At 41.1% G+C, this 17,436-nt stretch overlaps 1 protein-coding gene across 8 annotated transcripts in view; it reads right to left on the bottom strand.

The window, feature by feature from the left end:
- Positions 1–17,436, bottom strand: part of DYNC1I1 (dynein cytoplasmic 1 intermediate chain 1) — a 402,307-nt gene that overhangs the window by 267,908 nt on the left and 116,963 nt on the right. For all 8 annotated transcript variants that reach the window (XM_081531541.1, XM_081531539.1, XM_081531543.1 and 5 more), the window contains one exon: positions 15,977–16,092. In XM_081531541.1, coding sequence (XP_081387667.1) covers positions 15,977–16,092 — 116 coding nt within the window. The remainder of the gene's footprint in view (positions 1–15,976; positions 16,093–17,436) is intronic.

The following is a 17,436-nucleotide window of genomic DNA, read 5'->3' as shown; positions in this document are numbered from 1 at the left end:
TTCTGGGTTTTTCTCCTTGCCTGGCATGCTTCTCCTAGGTTCGCTGGTGGTAGACTTATTGAAAATATTTCATACTTTATGTTTTGGCTATCTTCTTGACAATTAGCTTCTCAGCCTGTCTTCTGAATCTGTCTTTTCAATCGTCATGTTGATTCTGTGACTTACATATTATCCTTCTACTCAAACTCTTTCCTGCTTAAATTCAGTTCAGTTCAGTCACTCAGTTGTGTCTGACTCTTTGCGACCCCATGACTGCAGCACGCCAGGCTTCCCTGTCCATCACCAATTCCTGGTGCTTACTCAAACTCATGTCCATTGAGTTGGTGATGCCATCCAACCATCTCATCCTCTGTCATCCCCTTTTCCTCCCACCTTCAGTCTTTCCCAGCATCAGGGTCTTTTCAAATGAGTCAGTTCTTCACATCAGGTGGCCAAAGTATTGGAGTTTTGGCTTCAACATCAGTCCTTCCAATGAATATTAAGGACTGACTTCCTTTAGGATGGACTAGTTGGATCTCCTTGCTGTCCAAGGGACTCTCAAGAGTCTTCTTCAACACCATATTTCAAAAGCATCAATTCTTTGGCACTCAGCTTTCTTTATAGTCCAACTCTCACATCCATATATGACTATTGGAAAAACCATAGCTTTGACTAGATGGACCTTTGTTGGCAAAGTAACGTCTCTGCTTTTTAATATGCTGTCTATGTTGGTCATAGCTTTTCTTCCAAGGAGCAAGCATCTTTTAATTTCATGGCTGCAATCACCATCTGCAGTGATTTTGGAGCGCAGAAAAATAAAGTCTGTCACTGTTTCCACTGTTTCCCAATCTATTTGCCATGAAGTGATGGGACCAGATGCCACGATCTTCATTTCTGAATGTTGAGTTTTAAGCCAACTTTTTTTTTTTTTATAAATTTATTTATTTTAGTTGGGGGCTAATTACTTTACAATATTGTAATAGTTTTTGCCATACATTGACATGAATCAGCCATGGGTTTACATGTGTTCCCCTTCCTGGACCCCCCACCCACCTCCCTCCCCATCCCATCCCTCTGGGTCATCCCATTGCCCCAGCCCTGAGCCCTTGTCTCATGCATCGAACATGGAATGGTGTTCTGTTTCACATATGATAATATACATGTTTCAATGCTATCCTCCCAGAACATCCCACCCTCACCTTCTCCCTCAGAGTCCATAAAATTGTTCTATGCATCTGTGTCTCTTATTCTGTCTCGCATATAGGGTTATCGTTACCATCTTTCAAATTCCATATATATATGCATTAGTATACTGTATTGGTGTTTTTCTTTCTGGCTTACTTCACTCTGTATAATGGGCTCCAGTTTCATCCATCTCAGTAGAACCGATTCAAATGTATTTTTTTTTTAATGGCTGAGTAATATTCCATTGTGTATATGTACCACAGCTTCCTTATCCATTCGTCTGCTGATGGACATCTAGGTTGCTTCCATGTCCTGGCTATTATAAACAGTGCTGCGATGAACATTGGGGTACACGCGTCTCTTTCAATTCTGGTTTCCTCGGTGTATATGCCCAGCAGTGGGATTGCTGGGTCATATGGTAGTTCTATTCCCAGTTTTCTAAGGAATCTCCACACTGTTCTCCATAGTGGCTGTACTAGTTTGCATTCCCACCAACAGTGTAAGAGGGTTCCCTTTTCTCCACACCCTCTCCAGCATTTATTGCTTGTAGACTTTTGGATAGCAGCCATTCTGACTGGTGTGAGATGATACCTCATTGTGGTTTTGATTTGCATTTCTCTAATAATGAGTGATGTTGAGCATCTTTTCATGTGTTTGTTAGCCATCTGTATGTCTTCTTTGGAGAAATGTCTGTTTAGTTCTTTGGCCCATTTTTTGATTGGGTCGTTTATTTTTCTGGAATTCAGCTGCAGAAGATGCTTGTATATTTTTGAGATTAATTGTTTGTCTGTTGCTTCGTTTGCTATTATTTTCTCCCATTCTGAAGGCTGTCTTTTCACCTTGCTTATAGTTTCCTTTGTTGTGCAAAAGCTTTTAATTTTAATTAGGTCCCATTTGTTTATTTTTGCTTTTATTTCCAATATTCTGGGAAGTGGGTCATGGAGGATCCTGCTGTGATTTATGTCGGAGAGTGTTTTGCCTGTTTTCCTCTAGGAGTTTTATAGTTTCTGGTCTTACGTTTAGATCTTTAATCCATTTTGAGTTTATTTTTGTGTACGGTGTTAGGAAGTGTTCTAGTTTCATTCTTTTACAAGTGGTTGACCAGTTTTCCCAGCACCACTTGTTAAAGAAATTGTCTTTTCTCCATTGTATATTCTTGCCTCCTTTGTCGAAGATAAGGTGTCCATATGTGCGTGGGTTTATCTCTGGGCTTTCTATTTTGTTCCATTGATCTATATTTCTATCTTTGTGCCAGTACCATACTGTCTTGATGACTGTGGCTTTGTAGTAGAGCCTGAAGTCAGGCAAGTTGATTCCTCCAGTTCCATTCTTCTTCCTCAAGATTGCTTTGGCTATTCGAGGTTTCTTATATTTCCATACAAATTGTGAGATGATTTGTTCTAGTTCTGTGAAAAATACCATTGGTAGCTTGATAGGGATTGCATTGAATCTATAGATTGTTAAGCCAACTTTTTCACTTTCATCAAGAGGCTCTTTAGTTCTTCACTTTCTGCCATAAGGGTGGTGTCACCTGCGTATCTGAGGTTATCCATATTTCTCCCTGCAATCTTGATTCCAGTTTGTGCTTCATCCAACCAAGCATTTCTCATGATATACTCTGCATATAAGTTAAATAAGCAGGGTGACAATATACAGCCTTTGACATACTCCTTTCCCGATCTGGGACCAATCTGTTGTTCCGTGCATGGTTCTAACCATTGCTTCTTGACCTGCATACATATTTCTCAGGAGACAGGTCAGGTGGTCTGGTATTCCCATCTCTTGAAGAATTTTCCTCAGTTTGTTGTGATCCACACAGTCAAAGGCTTTGGCGTAGTCAATAAAGCAGATGTTATTTTGGAACTCTCTTGCTTTTCCAATGATCCAACAGATATTGGCAATTTGATCTCTGGTTCCTCTGACTTTTCTAAATCCAGCTTGAACATCTGGAATTTCACAGTTCACATACTGTTGAAGCCTGGCTTGGAGAACCTTGAGCATTACTTTCCTAGCATGTGAGATGAGTGCAATTGTGCGGTAGTTTCAACATTCTTTGGCATTGCCCTTCTGTGGGATTAGAATGAAAACTGACCTTTTCCAGTCCTGTGGCCACTGCTGAGTTTTCCAAATTTGCTAGCATACTGAGTGCAGCACTTTCTCAGCATCACCTTTTAGGATTTGAAATAGCTCAACTGGAATTCCATTGCTTCCACTAGGTTTGTTCATAGTGATGCTTCCTAAGGCCCACTTGATTTTGCGTTCCAGGATGTCTGGCTCTAGGTGACTGACCACACCACTGTGGTTATGTGGGTCATGAAGATATTTTTTGTATAGCTCTTCTGCTTAAATTAACCACAGTTTTTTCGCATTTGAAACTATAAATTTTGGTGCACCTCCTCCCATCTCATACCTCTTACCTCTTAGACCTACCTCTCTTTCATTTCTTCCATCATCTAGCTCATAAGGCAAACAGTTGGGGTTACTTTATGAGCTAAGTGAGGTCATCCATTCATTTCCACACCAAATATTAGGCACTATGCAGGCATCAGTGATACACAGAACTGATGTGTCTGTAACCAGGTTCATGAGAACCTTTGAGAAGGGGTGCCTTGGAGGTCAACAAAATTGGATTTGTAAATGGACTTGGGGGAAGCAATTAGTGATCTATGATTACATGTTAACTTGATATTAGATATATAATTTAGATATTGGTTAAATGTGCTTAGAAAATCTACCTGAATGTGTAAGCCTTGGAGTCAGAAAAAAAAAAAAAATCTCACAGCTGCTTTCGTGTTAATTTGAGCTTCTAGGTCCTTAGCTTTAGTTAAGCTTCTTATCTTCCTGCTCTGAAGATACCTTCAGTTTTATGAAAAACTAAAGGGATGGAGCCATCACAACTTTAAAAGGACAATGTTTTTATTTTATATAAAATCTTTTACTTCCGACCGCCATGCATCTACAAAGCACATTAAATCTTGATAGTCTAGAGACTGTGATATGTTGGTTAATTAAGTAATTCACCCATGCTTAAATAAAATTCTCAAACTATCTTCCTAAAATACAACAATTTGAGACTTTCCCTGGTGGGTCAATGGATAAGAATCCACCTGCCAATGCAGGAGACATGCGTTTGATCCCTGGTCTGGGAAGATTTCATGTGCTTTGGGCAGCGAAAGCCTGTGTGCTTTAGCTACTGAAGCCTGTGTATCTAGAGCCTGTTCTCCAAAGCAAGAGAAGCCACCACAATCAAGCCCAAGCACCACAACTAGACAGTAGCCCCCACTCTGCACAACTAGAGAAAGCCCACACTCAGAGAAGACCTAGTGCAGCCAATATACAAATCATTCTTTAAAAATAACAGTTTGCTTATTAATACAGTACTGTGGCCAAAACACAATCATACATTGAGCCTAAAGTTCCCAGGATGCCCTAAGGCTATTTTTCTCAATGACTCTCCCTTATCTGTAGACCTGTAGATTATAGTTGTTGTGGTGGTTTAGTCACTAAGTCATAGCCCACTCTTTGTGACCCCATGGACTGTAGCACTTCTTTCCCCGTCCTTGACCATCTACTGGAGTTTGCTCAAATTGTCCATTGAGTCAGTGATGCCATCGAACATCTCATCTTCCATCAGAGGTCTAGTAAATAAGACAGTGCCCACTGGCACCAAGTCTTCCTCTGTATTCAGTCTTTTTATTACATTTCTGATTTCATTTTTAGTTGTTATTTGGTGCCCTTCTATTTTTCAATGGAAGGAATATTTTGAATAAATGAGCTCATTTGACTGTTACTTGACTGTCCCATCTCTGGCTCTCTCACTAGGTGCTTTTTAAAAATAAATTACCTTTTAGCATGAGGTTTCTCCTTTGGAATAACAAGACTGCCTGGCAGCTAAGCCAATCCAATGTCTATTTCAGTGCTCTTGCCTGCAAAGTCCCATGGACGGAGGAGCCTGGTAGGCTATACAGTCCATGGGGTCGCGAGGGGTCGGACACGACTGAGCGACTTCACTTTCACTTTTCACTTCCATGCATTGGAGAAGGAAATGGCAACCCACTCCAGTGTTCTTGCCTGGAGAATCCCAGGGACGGGGGAGCCTGGTGGGCTGCCGTCTATGGGGTCGCACAGAGTCGGACACGACTGAAGCGACTTGGCAGCAGCAGCAGCAGAAACCAAGAACTAAATCATGAATGCTCTCCTGACCAATAGATGGAAAGGTGGTTGAGAGATAGGGAAAACAATTTTAACTAGAAAAATGTGTCTATTTGATATAAATAATACCTAAAAAGTATTGTCTGAGATGTCTGTGTTCCTTAGATAGCACTCCCTCCCCCCTCCTTTTGTTTTTTTTTGTCTTTCAAGAGTTTTGCCAAGCAGATATGAGATTAACATTGATAAAGAAAACTAATATCCCAGGAGAGAATCTTTCCATTTCTAATCTTGTTAGCACTGGGCCTGGAGCCTCTACAGTTTGTTCTGAGAGAGGACTAACACTTCAACCAAGTGTCAAAAGAGAAAGAGCAGGCATATTTTAAGGAAGCAAAACGTGGCAGATGTCACCATCTCTCTGGAATAGTGTTGGTTCTTATCTAAAAAACAGAAGCTAAAAATAAGATGAGCATGTGTCACCTTCACTAGGGAGTTTTAATTTGCATCCAGATGCCACCACGGCTTGTCATGAAACACATGGTGGTTCTTTAAATAGTAAGTTCAGAGAAGGCGTGTTAAGGTCCAGGAAACTGGGATCCAGTGGGAAGTCAAAGTTATGATACCATAACCTGTCTTCTCCCAAGTCACTTCCAGGTGTTTCAGGACTGGCTTCAGTGAGGAAATAAGAACTGTCTGATTTCAAACTTTAGGTTCCAAAAAAGTATTTCCACTTAGATTCTTTGGAAGATGTCTTTATTTGGCAACTTTGTATCAAAGAGTTATGTTCTTGGGCCCACCAATGTGTAGGAGGAATTAGAATTCAACACTCGGCAGTTTAGAACTCAAATCTTTTTAAAAAAAATTCATTTATTTAACTTTTAATTTTGTATTGAAGTATAGTCAATTAACAATGTTGTGATAGTTGTTTTGGGTGAACAGCAAAGGGACTCAGCCATACATACACATATATCCATTCTCCCCCAAACTCCCCTCCCATCCAGGCTGCCACATAATATTGAGTAAAGTTACCTGTGCTATATAGTGGGAAGAACTCAAATCTTAATTCTGATCTTTCATTACTTCATGAAGAAGGACAGGGAGCTGCAGAAGTGTATAGATAACTAACAAGGAGGTCATACATGGTCTTCAGTAGTCCTTTGGGCAACATGAAGACAGGGTACAAGGACTGCATATCCTAGTATCTAAATTACTGACTGTGTGGATCACAACAAACTGTGGAAAATTCTTAAAGAGACAGGAATAGCAGACCAAGTTACCTGCCTCCTGAGAAAACTGTATGCAGGTCAAGAAGCAATAGTTAGAACCGGACATGGAACAACAGACTGGTTACAAATTGGGAAAGGAGTACGTCAAGGCTGTACATTGTCACCCTGTTTATTTAACTATGCAGAGTACATCATGAGAAATGCTGGGCTGGGTGAAGCTCAAGCTGGAATAAAGATTGACAGGAGAAATACCAATAACTTCAGATACACAGATGACACCACCCTTATGGTAGTAGGTGAAGAAGAACTAAAGAGCCTCTTGATGAAGGTGAAAGAGGAGAGTGAAAAAGTTGGCTTAAAGCTCAACGTTCAGAAAACTAAGATCACGGCATCTGGTCCCATCACTTCACAGCAAACAGATGGAGAAAAAATGGAAACAATGGCAGCTTTTATTTTATTGGGCTTCAAAATCACTGCAGATGGTGACTGCAGCCATGAAATTTAAAGATGCTTGTTCCTTGGGAGAAAAGAATGACAAACCTAGTCAGTGTATTGAAAGGCAGCGAGAGACATCACTCTGCTGACAAAGGTCCAGACAGTCAAAGCTATGGTTTATCCAGTAGTCGTGCACAGATGTGAGACTGGACCATAAAGAAGGCTGAGCACTGAAGAATTGATGCCTTTAAACTATGGTGCTGGAGAAGACTTTTGAGAGTCCCTTGGACAGCAAGGAGATCAAGCCAGTCAATCCTAAAAGAAATCAACCCTGAATATTCATTGGAAGGACTGATGCTGAAGCTGAAGCTCCAATACTTGGGCCATCTGATGCGAAGAGCCGACTCACTGGAAAAGACCCTGATGCTGGGAAAGATTGAAGGCAGGAGGAGAAGGGGGCGGCAGAAGATGAAATGGTTGGATGGCATCACCAACTCACTGGACCTGATTTTGAGCAAACTCCGAGAGCTGGTGAAGGACGGAGAAGCCTGGCGTGCTGCAGTCCACGGGATCACAAAGAGTTGGACATGACTTAGTGACTGAACAACAAACTACAGGCCATGAAGGGAGAACCCAGAGGGGTTCCTACAACTGCCTCTAATATGACAGGATGAGGATTACTTGAGGACTTACCCTGCTGCGAGTACAACTTTGATTCTGTCCAGTCATCTAACACTTTCTTGGATATGGCTGAACTCACAAAAAGGAGGAGTGTCTACAAAGTCATCATGAACCCGGAGGAGTTCTCCACAAGTCAGGGAGGTCTCCTCACCCCTGCCCCTCTGCCTGGCCACAGTGAAGTGGAGATCAGGCTGGCTGTGGCTCTCAGAGCCTGACCTGCACCATGATGGACCACAGTAGACCTGAGCTGTCCAGTTCAGGAGCCACTAGTCCCCTGAGGCTACTGAGCAATGAGGTATGGTTAAAGCAACTGAAAAATGGCATTTTATAATTGAACTTTAAAGTTAAACATTTGATCCCATTATTAAGCAGCTTTCAAATGTGTTTGAAACAACAGTGGCATAGGAATCTACCTTTTCAACTGTAAATTTTATGAAAGCTTTATTACAGTTCAAGTACTTCCAAGGAGACGTTAGTGTTTGAATTGGGATATGCTGTGTCAAATACAAACCAGATTCTGAAGATTTAATATAAAAAAGAATGTACAATATCTCATTGATAATTTTTATGTTGATTACATGTTAGAATAATTTTTTAACATACTAGGTTAAACAAAGCATTATTAAAATGCATAATGGTTCATTATGTTTTTATTGCACAGCACTGGACTAGTTTATCCTGGGAAAATATCTCTATACTTGAAGCATCTATATTGAGTATATGCCAGAGAGAACGGGAAGCCAAGTTAGAAATTACCCTCAAACAGCCAAGAAAATATACTTTTTACAAGTACAAAGATGAAACAAGAGCCTTCCTCAGCCTCCTTCCTACACACCTGTTCCAAATTCAAAGTACTTTAAACAGCATCTCTGAACAGTAAAAACTTGACGACAGCTTTGCTCTATCTGAGGACAAGACAGGCTGCCTCGGAGGTTTTCTTCTTCAGGTCTCACAACTATGTCATGCTTACAACAGTAATACCTGCACCAGCCTGGGGAATGAAATAGAAGCCTGGTGCAAATAGGAACATTGAACTCCCCTCCTCATACAACTGTACTCTCATGACTTTTCCTTATAAACCCCCCAAAACCAGTACAGCCTTAATGTGTGCATCATACTCCAATCTCCCCAAAATGCAATGAGCATTTTCCGTTCTTTCTTATTCCTCTAGAATTATCTCATCCTTCATTTCTTCCACTGATATCTGTTGAGTCCTTTGTGCCAACCACTGTATTGGGCATGGAGGTAAAGAACACATACCTTCTAAATGTCCAGCAACAGAGGAATGGATAAAGAAGATGAGGTACATATATATAATAGAATATTACTCAGCCATAAAAAGAACAAAACAATGCCATTTGCAGCAACATGGACAGACCTAGAGATGATCATACTAAATAAAGTAAGTCAGATAAAGAAAGACAAACATCATATGATACTGCTTATATGTGGAATCTAAAAAAAAGGGGGTACAAATGAAGTTATCTACAAAACAGAAATAAAGTAGCAGATGTAAAAAAATAAACTGATGGTTGCTGAAGTTAAGGGAGGTGAGGGATAAACTAGAAGACTGGGATTGACTACTTCCACTACTAATATATATAAACTAGACAACCAATGAGGACCTACTGTATACCACAGGAAACTCTACTCAATACTTTGTATTCTGTATGAGAAAAGAATCTAAAACAGAATGGATATATGTATATGTATAACTGATTTATTCTGTTGTACACCTGAAGCTAACACAACATTGTAAATCAACTAGACTCCAATGAAAATTTTAAAAAAAGAACATACACCTTGCCTTCAACAAGATCGAACCTAAAAGGAAGACATTTAAGTAATAATAAAGTATATTAAATATACTTTTTTAAGATTCCACATATAAGCAGTATCATATGACGTTTGTCTTTCTTTATCTGACTTACTTTATTTAGTATGATCATCTCTAGGTCTGTCCATGTTGCTGCAAATGGCATTGTTTTGTTGTTTTTATCGCTGAGTAATATTCATGAACAGTATGAAAAGGCAAAATGAGAGGATACTGAAAGAGGAACTCCCCAGGTCGGTAGGTGCCCAATATGCTACTGGAGATCAGTGGAGAAATAACTCCAGAAAGAATGAAGGGATGGAGCCAAAGCAAAAACAATATCCACTTGTGGATGTGACTGGTGATGGAAGCAAGGTCCGATGCTGTAAAGAGCAATGTGGCATAGGAACCTGGAATGTTAGGTCCATGAATCAAGGCAAATTGGAAGTGGTCAAACAGAAGATGGCAAGAGTGAATGTCGACATTCTAGGAATCAGCGAACTAAGATGGACTGGAATGGGTGAATTTAACTCAGATGACCATTATATCTACTACTGTGGGCAAGAATCCCTTAGAAGAAATGGAGTAGCCATCATGGTCAACAAAAGAGTTTGAAATGCAGTTCATGGATGCAATCTCAAAAACGACAGAATGATCTCTGTTCATTTCCAAGGCAAACCATTCAATATCATGGTAATCCAAGCATATGCCCCAACCAGTAACGCTGAAGAAGCTGAAGTTGAACGGTTCTATGAAGACATACAAGACCTTTTAGAAGTAAGACGCAAAAAGATGTCCTTTTCATTACAGGGGACTAGAATGCAAAAGTAGGAAGTCAAGAAACACCTGGCGTAACAGGCAAATTTGGCCTTGGAGTACAGAATGAAGCAGGGCAAAGGCTAATAGAGTTTTGCCAAGAGAACGCACTGGTCATAGCAAACACCCTCTTTGAATAACAAAAGAGAAGACTCTACACATGGACATCACCAGATGGTCAACACCGAAATCAGATTGATTATATTCTTTGCAGCCAAAGATGGAGAAGCTCTATACAGTCAGCAAAAACAAGACTGGGAGCAGAATGTGGCTCAGATCATGAATTCCTTATTGCCAAATTCAGACTGAAATTGAAGAAAGTAGGGAAAACCACTAGACCATTCAGGTATGACTTAAATCAAATCCCTTATGATTATACAGTGGAAGTGAGAAATAGAGTTAAGGGACTAGATCTGATAGAGTGCCTGATGAACCAGGACGGAGGTTCGTGACATTGTACAGGAGACAGGGATCAAGAAAATCCCCATGGAAAAGAAATGCAAAAAAGCAAAATGGCTGTCTGAGGAGGCCTTACAAATAGCTGTGAAAAGAAGAGAAGCTAAAAGCAAAGGAGAAAAGGAAAGATATACCCATCTGAATGCAGAGTTCCAAAGAATAGCAAGGAGAGATAAGAAATCCTTCCTCAGTGATCGGTGCAAAGAAACAGATGAAAACAACAGATTGGGAAAGACTAGAGATCTCTTCAAGAAAATTAGAGATACCAAGGGAACATTTCATGCAAAGATGGGCTCGATAAAGGGCAGAAATGGTATGGACCTAACAGAAGCAGAAGATATTAAGAAGAGGTGGCAAGAATACACAGAAGAACTATACAAAAAAGATCTTCACAACCCAGATAATGATGATGGTGTGATCACTCACCTAGAGCCAGACATCCTGGAATGTAAAGTCAAGTGGGCCTTGGAAAGCATCACTACGAACAAAGCTAGTGGAGGTGATAGAATTTCAGTTGAGCTATTTCAAATCCTGAAAGATGATGCTGTGAAAGTGCTGCCCTCAATACGCCAGCAAATTTGGAAAACTCAGCCGTGGCTACAGGACTGGAAAAGGTCAGTTTTCATCCCAATCCCAAAGAAAGGCAATGCCAAAGAATGCTCAAACTACTGCACAATTGCACTCATCTCACATGCTAGTAAAGTAATGCTCAAAATTCTCCAAGCCAGGCTTCAGCAATACGTCAACCATGAACTTCCAGATGTTCAAGCTGGTTTTAGAAAAGGCAGAGGAACCAGAGATCAAATTGCCAACATCAGCTTGATCATCAAAAAAGCAAGAGAGTTCCAGAAAAACATCTATTTCTGCTTTATTGACTATGCCAAAGCCTTTGACTGTGTGGAACACAATAAACTGTGGAAAATTCTTCAAGAGATGAGAATATCAGACCACCTGACCTGCCTCTTGAGAAACCTGTATGCAGGTCAGGAAGCAACAGTTAGAACTGGATGTGGAACAACAGACTGTCTCCAAATAGGAAAAGGAGTACGTCAAGGGTGTATATTGTCACCCTGCTTATTTAACTTATATGCAGAGTACATCATGAGAAACGCTGGATTGGATGAAGCACAAGCTGGAATCAAGATTGCCAGGAGAAATATCAATAACCTCAGATATGCAGATGATACCACACTTATGGCAGAAAGTGAAGAGGAACTAAAAAGTCTCTTGATGAAAGTGAGAGAGGAGAGTGAAAAAGTTGACTTAAAGCTCAACATTCAGAAAACTAAAATCATGGCATCTGGTCCCATCACTTCATGGGAAATGGATGGGGAAACAGTGGAAACAGTCTCAGACTTTATTTTTTGCAGCTCCAAAATCACTGCAGATGGTGATTGCAGCCATGAAATTAAAAGACACTTACTCCTTGGACGGAAAGTTATGACCAACCTAGACAGCATATTAAAAATCAGAGACATTACTTTCCCAACAAAGGTCCGTCTAGTCAAGGCTATGGTTTTTCCAGTAGTCATGTATGGATGTGAGAGTTCGACTGTGAAGAAAGCTGAGTGCTGAAGAATTGATGCTTTTGAACTGTGGTGTTGGAGAAGACTCTTGAGAGTCCCTTGGACTGCAAGGAGATCCAACCAGTCCATCCTAAAGGAGATCAGTCCTGGGTGTTCATTGGAAGGACTGATGTTGAAGCTGAAGCTTCAATACTTTGGCCACCTCATGCAAAGAGTTGACTCATTGGAAAAGACCCTGCTGCTGGGAAGGATTGGGGGCAGGAGGAGAAGGGGACAACAGAGGATGAGATGGCTGGATGGCATCACCGACTTGATCGACATGAGTTTGTGTAAACTCCAGGAGTTGGTGATGGACATTGAGGCCTGGCGTGCTTTGATTCATAGGGTCACAAAGAGTCAGACACGACTGAAAGACTGAACTGAACTGAACTGAAGTTCCCATTTATAATATATCATGAAGAGGAAAGGAAGATCAAAGAACTCTTCAGACAATCAACAGGTTATGTAAGTTTCCACCTCCTCCCTCCAGATTGGCTTACATTTTTCCAGCAAGTTAAGAAGTTCTCCTTTTCCTGGGGGTCATTACAGAACTTGGCATTTCTGAGATGTCTGGCCTCATCTTTATCATTCCAAGCATCTGTTGGGTGCTAGGATGGGCCTGTCACTTTTCTCGCTGTAGTAAAGACGTAGAAGACTGCCTTCCTAACTAACATCAACACCTCATGGACAATCAAGGGGGATGTTAATATTAATAACACAAAGCAGCTGTAGTTTGGAAGGGAACCATTTTTTTCCGCCTTTCTTATTACCCAGGAATAAAAAGCATGTGTCTAAAATGTTTTGGGGACAGAGATATCCTGCTCCCCAAATCACTATTTCCTATTCTCAGCTTTCTTCCTCTGCAACTCATGACCTAAGCAGGGAGGGAAGATCTAAACTTATATTGAAAAACCAGTGTTCATGCAGACAACATTCCTAAATCTTTCTGCTTTAAATCATTCTCTGGACTGTTTCTCATAACAGGTCATTACGATCACAAATTAAGAGAATGTTCATTATAGTACATAGTGGCGAAAAGAGGCTTAAGCCTGGGCAAGTCCACAGTACCTTCCATTTCATTTTAAAGAGTAAAATGAGAACACATCAAAAACTGAATGCATAAGAACTCCATTAGATGCAGAATAGATCAACGCTCTGAGATCATTGGGTTAAATATTGTTAAATTTTCCATAGTCGCATAATGACTTAAAAAATAATCAGCATTCCTTCATACACCATGGGCAGTAATGAGCTAAAATGGATCTTATGGGCACCACAGCTTTAAGTATTTTATCCATCCAAGAGCCTCAATGGGTCATAAAACTCAGTAGTTCATTGTTTCCTGACCCTGAACGGCTGCAGTCGCCATGAAAACAGTGCCATGGCCCACGCTCCAAACTGGAAGCCAACTCAAACCAGCCACGTGGGAAGAGCCTCCTATTCTGCCTCTGTTGGCTCCCTTCATACTGCAGATGAAAGGGGGTCGTGGGGCACCCCTGGCAGCCAGGGGCTGGACCACTTGGGTAGCCAGAGAATCATCTGAGGTGAGAGGACCATTTGCTGAACTCAAATCCAAAGTTCTGCCCATCTAAACCTGTTGGGGATTGCTTCACCGTCTACAGGGACAGTAGCTCACTTTGAGCTTAAATCTACATTGAGGAATTTGAACCATCGAAAGGCCCATCACCATAAAAAAGCTCTATGAGCCTTGCTAACGAAACAGAAAGAACTTCTGCCAAGCGCAGAGGAATAAATTCCTTCTTTCCTGCTGCTTGGACCACAGCATAATGAGGGGTCCCAAGCCCTCTCTGCACTCATAAAATGGAAAGCCCAGGCTCCTCCTTTTGATGTGCTCCAGTTTAAAAGTTTAGAGTTGATGCCTTTTCATCCTTAATTTATCTTCCCTTGTAAATATTTCTGTACCATTTCCAATATCTAAAGTCTACACATTTCCAAAAAACAATTCACTCCTTCTCCAATTTCAATTGTAGAACTTTATGTTATGGGTCAAATCTGGGACTAAATAAACATACCTCAGGCTACAGTTCTGCAAATACCTCTGGCAGCAAATTAACTCAAACAAATGTTTTGGTTGGGTGGCGAGGTTGTTTTTAATGATCTTGCTGATTTGCCTGGAGGCCCAGGGATAGACTGGGTGAACTCCCAAAACCTTTCCCAACTTTGTATTTTCTGCCACGTTAATGTGCAGGTCTTAGGTTCTTTGAAATGGTTGGTTTAACATTTCACCACCAGAGGGTGCTACTTGATAGCTTCTAAAATGCATTTCATAATCATACCTGAAAAATGGAGGCCCTTCAGCCAAAGAATCCTCACCATTTCAGCTGGCATTACCCAAGGCAGGTTTTCAGAAGGCCTGTAGTGTAGGTAGCACTCTCTTTCAAGGAACTTGATTTCACTTGTCTATTAATGTTATGGGTTGAAAACCAAAACTGAAAAGCTCTGTAACTTGCACAAACCAAAGTGCACGGACTGATACATGCTGTAAACCAAGCAGGCAATGCAAATCATTTTTCATTTTCATGGCTTTTGTATTTACTACACAACAATGAACTCGGAATGCTAACATCCTCTTCACTGTACAATAAAATAACAAAAAGAAAATTTGCTCAGCTATGACAAAAGTGCTATCCTCTATCAATGTAACCTTCACTTATCCTATTTTAAGTGTATACATCTCCTGCTTCTGCTTTGGAGCAATTTAGCTTTGGTGTCATTATTCACTTCTAAGATGCATTTTCATTGATTACATTCAACTTCTTTTATCAGTGTATTTTTACGATGCACTGGGATTTGCATGTACTTTTCCCACTTGATGTTTTCGGGTGTGTACAAAGGAGGCAGGGAGTTCAATTCCCATTTACCTCCACGGAGCTCGCATGGAGAGTCTTTTTAAATTGTGGCAAGAAACTCTTAGTGTGTTGCCATCTGAATTGGCAAAGCAAGTCAAGGGTCAGAGAAGTTTTTCTGAAAAGCGCCAGATTACAGTCAAGACTAGGCCACATGGGTCATAAGTGCTCAACTGGACCACACAGGAGGAAAGCAGTCTTTAGATATGCGGGACTGGGTGTGGCTGGATTCCCAAACACTTTACCTTGAGGAGAGGAGCGGGTGGGGTTTATAGTTTGCTGACACCTGTAAATGATGAGTCTAACGTACACACACTTTTACCAATAAAATTCAGAGAAGTTTTTATTACATTTTTCCTTGGAGATGTTCCCTGGCCTCACAGTGCTGACAAAGTGTGACCTTACTGCCACTGCTGCTGCTGCTAAGTCGCTTCAGTCGTGTCCGACTCTATGCGACCCCACAGACAGCAGCCCACCAGGCTCCCCCATCCCTGGGATTCTCCAGGCAAGAACACTGGAGTGGGTTGCCATTTCCTTCTCCAGTGCATGAAAGTGAAAAGTGAAAGTGAAGTCGCTCTAAGTGACCCATTTGAAAGTTCACGATCCCCCTGGAGGAGTACCACTGGGTTTCCTCTCCGTCGTTTCCAAAACCAGAGCCCAAAGAGACTTCAGCTTTTGGTGTGTCATTATATTTGTGTCCTGTGAAGATGTCTTATGGTAAGATACCAGATCAACAAGAAGGATGGGCCTCCCTGGCCATTTCCCCAGAGATCACAGGGAAAGTAAACAAAAGACATCACTTACCTTCAGACTGATGTGTGGCCAGTGGGGTCTGGGTCTCCTTGGAGTAGGACACTACCTCCCTGGGCAGGAAATCCACTTGGGTGATCTTCGACACACCCAGCTTATGCAGTCTCCGTCTGGAAGTAACGAAGTACAAACACTTAGAGACAGAAGGCGTTCCTTGCAGAAGATCTATCAGGAATAAAACAAACGTCCGAAATAAATAAACCCCAAACATCCACAGCTTCTCAGTGCAAGCAGCAGCGTCATGAAGTAGAACTGGGCCTGGCCTGGAAGTCTGGACACTTGGTTTCGGCCACTTTGCCCCCGTGTTGCTGGGTGGTGTGAGGTAGGTCCCCTCAGGCTGACCCTCAGCTTTTCTATCTGCAAAACTGGATGTTCTCCAATTCAAATGAGACCTTCCTTCCATTCTGAGCAAATCTGATTTTTCTCGGTTAAAGGAAATTTTCATTCGTACACAGTGTTCTAGTCTCCTAGGCAAGAGGGACAAAAGAAAACGAACACTTCCCAAATCTGAAGGAAAAAGAGATGACTGCTGAGTGGAGAAAACATTCTCTACGATAGTAATGAGAGGATGATATTCCAAGGGGGAGCATAACATCCCCCATTTCTCCAGAAAAGGAATTAATACAGAGCAGTGCGTGAATTTGTTCAAAGATACGCCGATACAGCACAGATAAGTGAAAAGGGTACTGGGCTAAGAATGATCAAGTTTTAGTTTAGAATTGCCAAATGAGTTGTGAACACCTGAAAAATCCTTTCTGAATATTTATGGAGCATGTCAAGTGTTTGCAGATGTCTTTCACATCCATTACGTCAACTGTCTTCACAACCCTTCTATGAAGCATCTGGGCATATTATCACCATCTCCATTTTACAGATGAGGAAAGTGAGAGTCAGGAGGAGACATGCCCAAACATATGCGACTCATAAATGAAAGAACCAAGGCTAAAATGATGTTGGTCTGAGCCCTGGTCCAGTGCTTTTGCCACCAAGTCAAACTCCTACCTGAGGTTCTTAATGGTCAGTTCTGAGTTACCCCTCAAATCCAAAGTGCCTCCTGCATCACCCAGGAAACATCTACTCGTGGGGGCAGTAGAGTCTCGTGGTTAAGCACACAGACTGGCCCATCACTTGACAGTTATGTGTGTGAGCTTGCATAAGTTACCCAATCTCTCTATGCCTCAGTTTCCTCATCTGTAAAATGGAGATATCACCAGCACTTAGTACTAGGATTATTACAGATAATGTATATGTGCCTCATACATACAATGCACATGCCATATATGTATTATATAAACATATGTAACAATTTACACACATTTATATTTTAAAATAGTTTCTGAAACATTATTTTAATATATAGACTTAGTAGCAGCAGCAGCAGTATCAGTATTGGACATGTTTTACTATATTGCTTTAACATTTCCAGGAAATAGAGTATATGTGTGTCTCTCTGA

The sequence above is a fragment of the Giraffa tippelskirchi genome, chromosome 10 (genome assembly GCF_054371585.1).
Source record: "Giraffa tippelskirchi isolate mGirTip1 chromosome 10, T2T-mGirTip1v1.2.pri, whole genome shotgun sequence".
Lineage (NCBI taxonomy): Eukaryota > Metazoa > Chordata > Mammalia > Artiodactyla > Giraffidae > Giraffa > Giraffa tippelskirchi.
The sequence above is the reverse complement of the archived record's forward strand: the minus strand, read 5'-3'. Positions and strand labels throughout refer to the sequence as shown.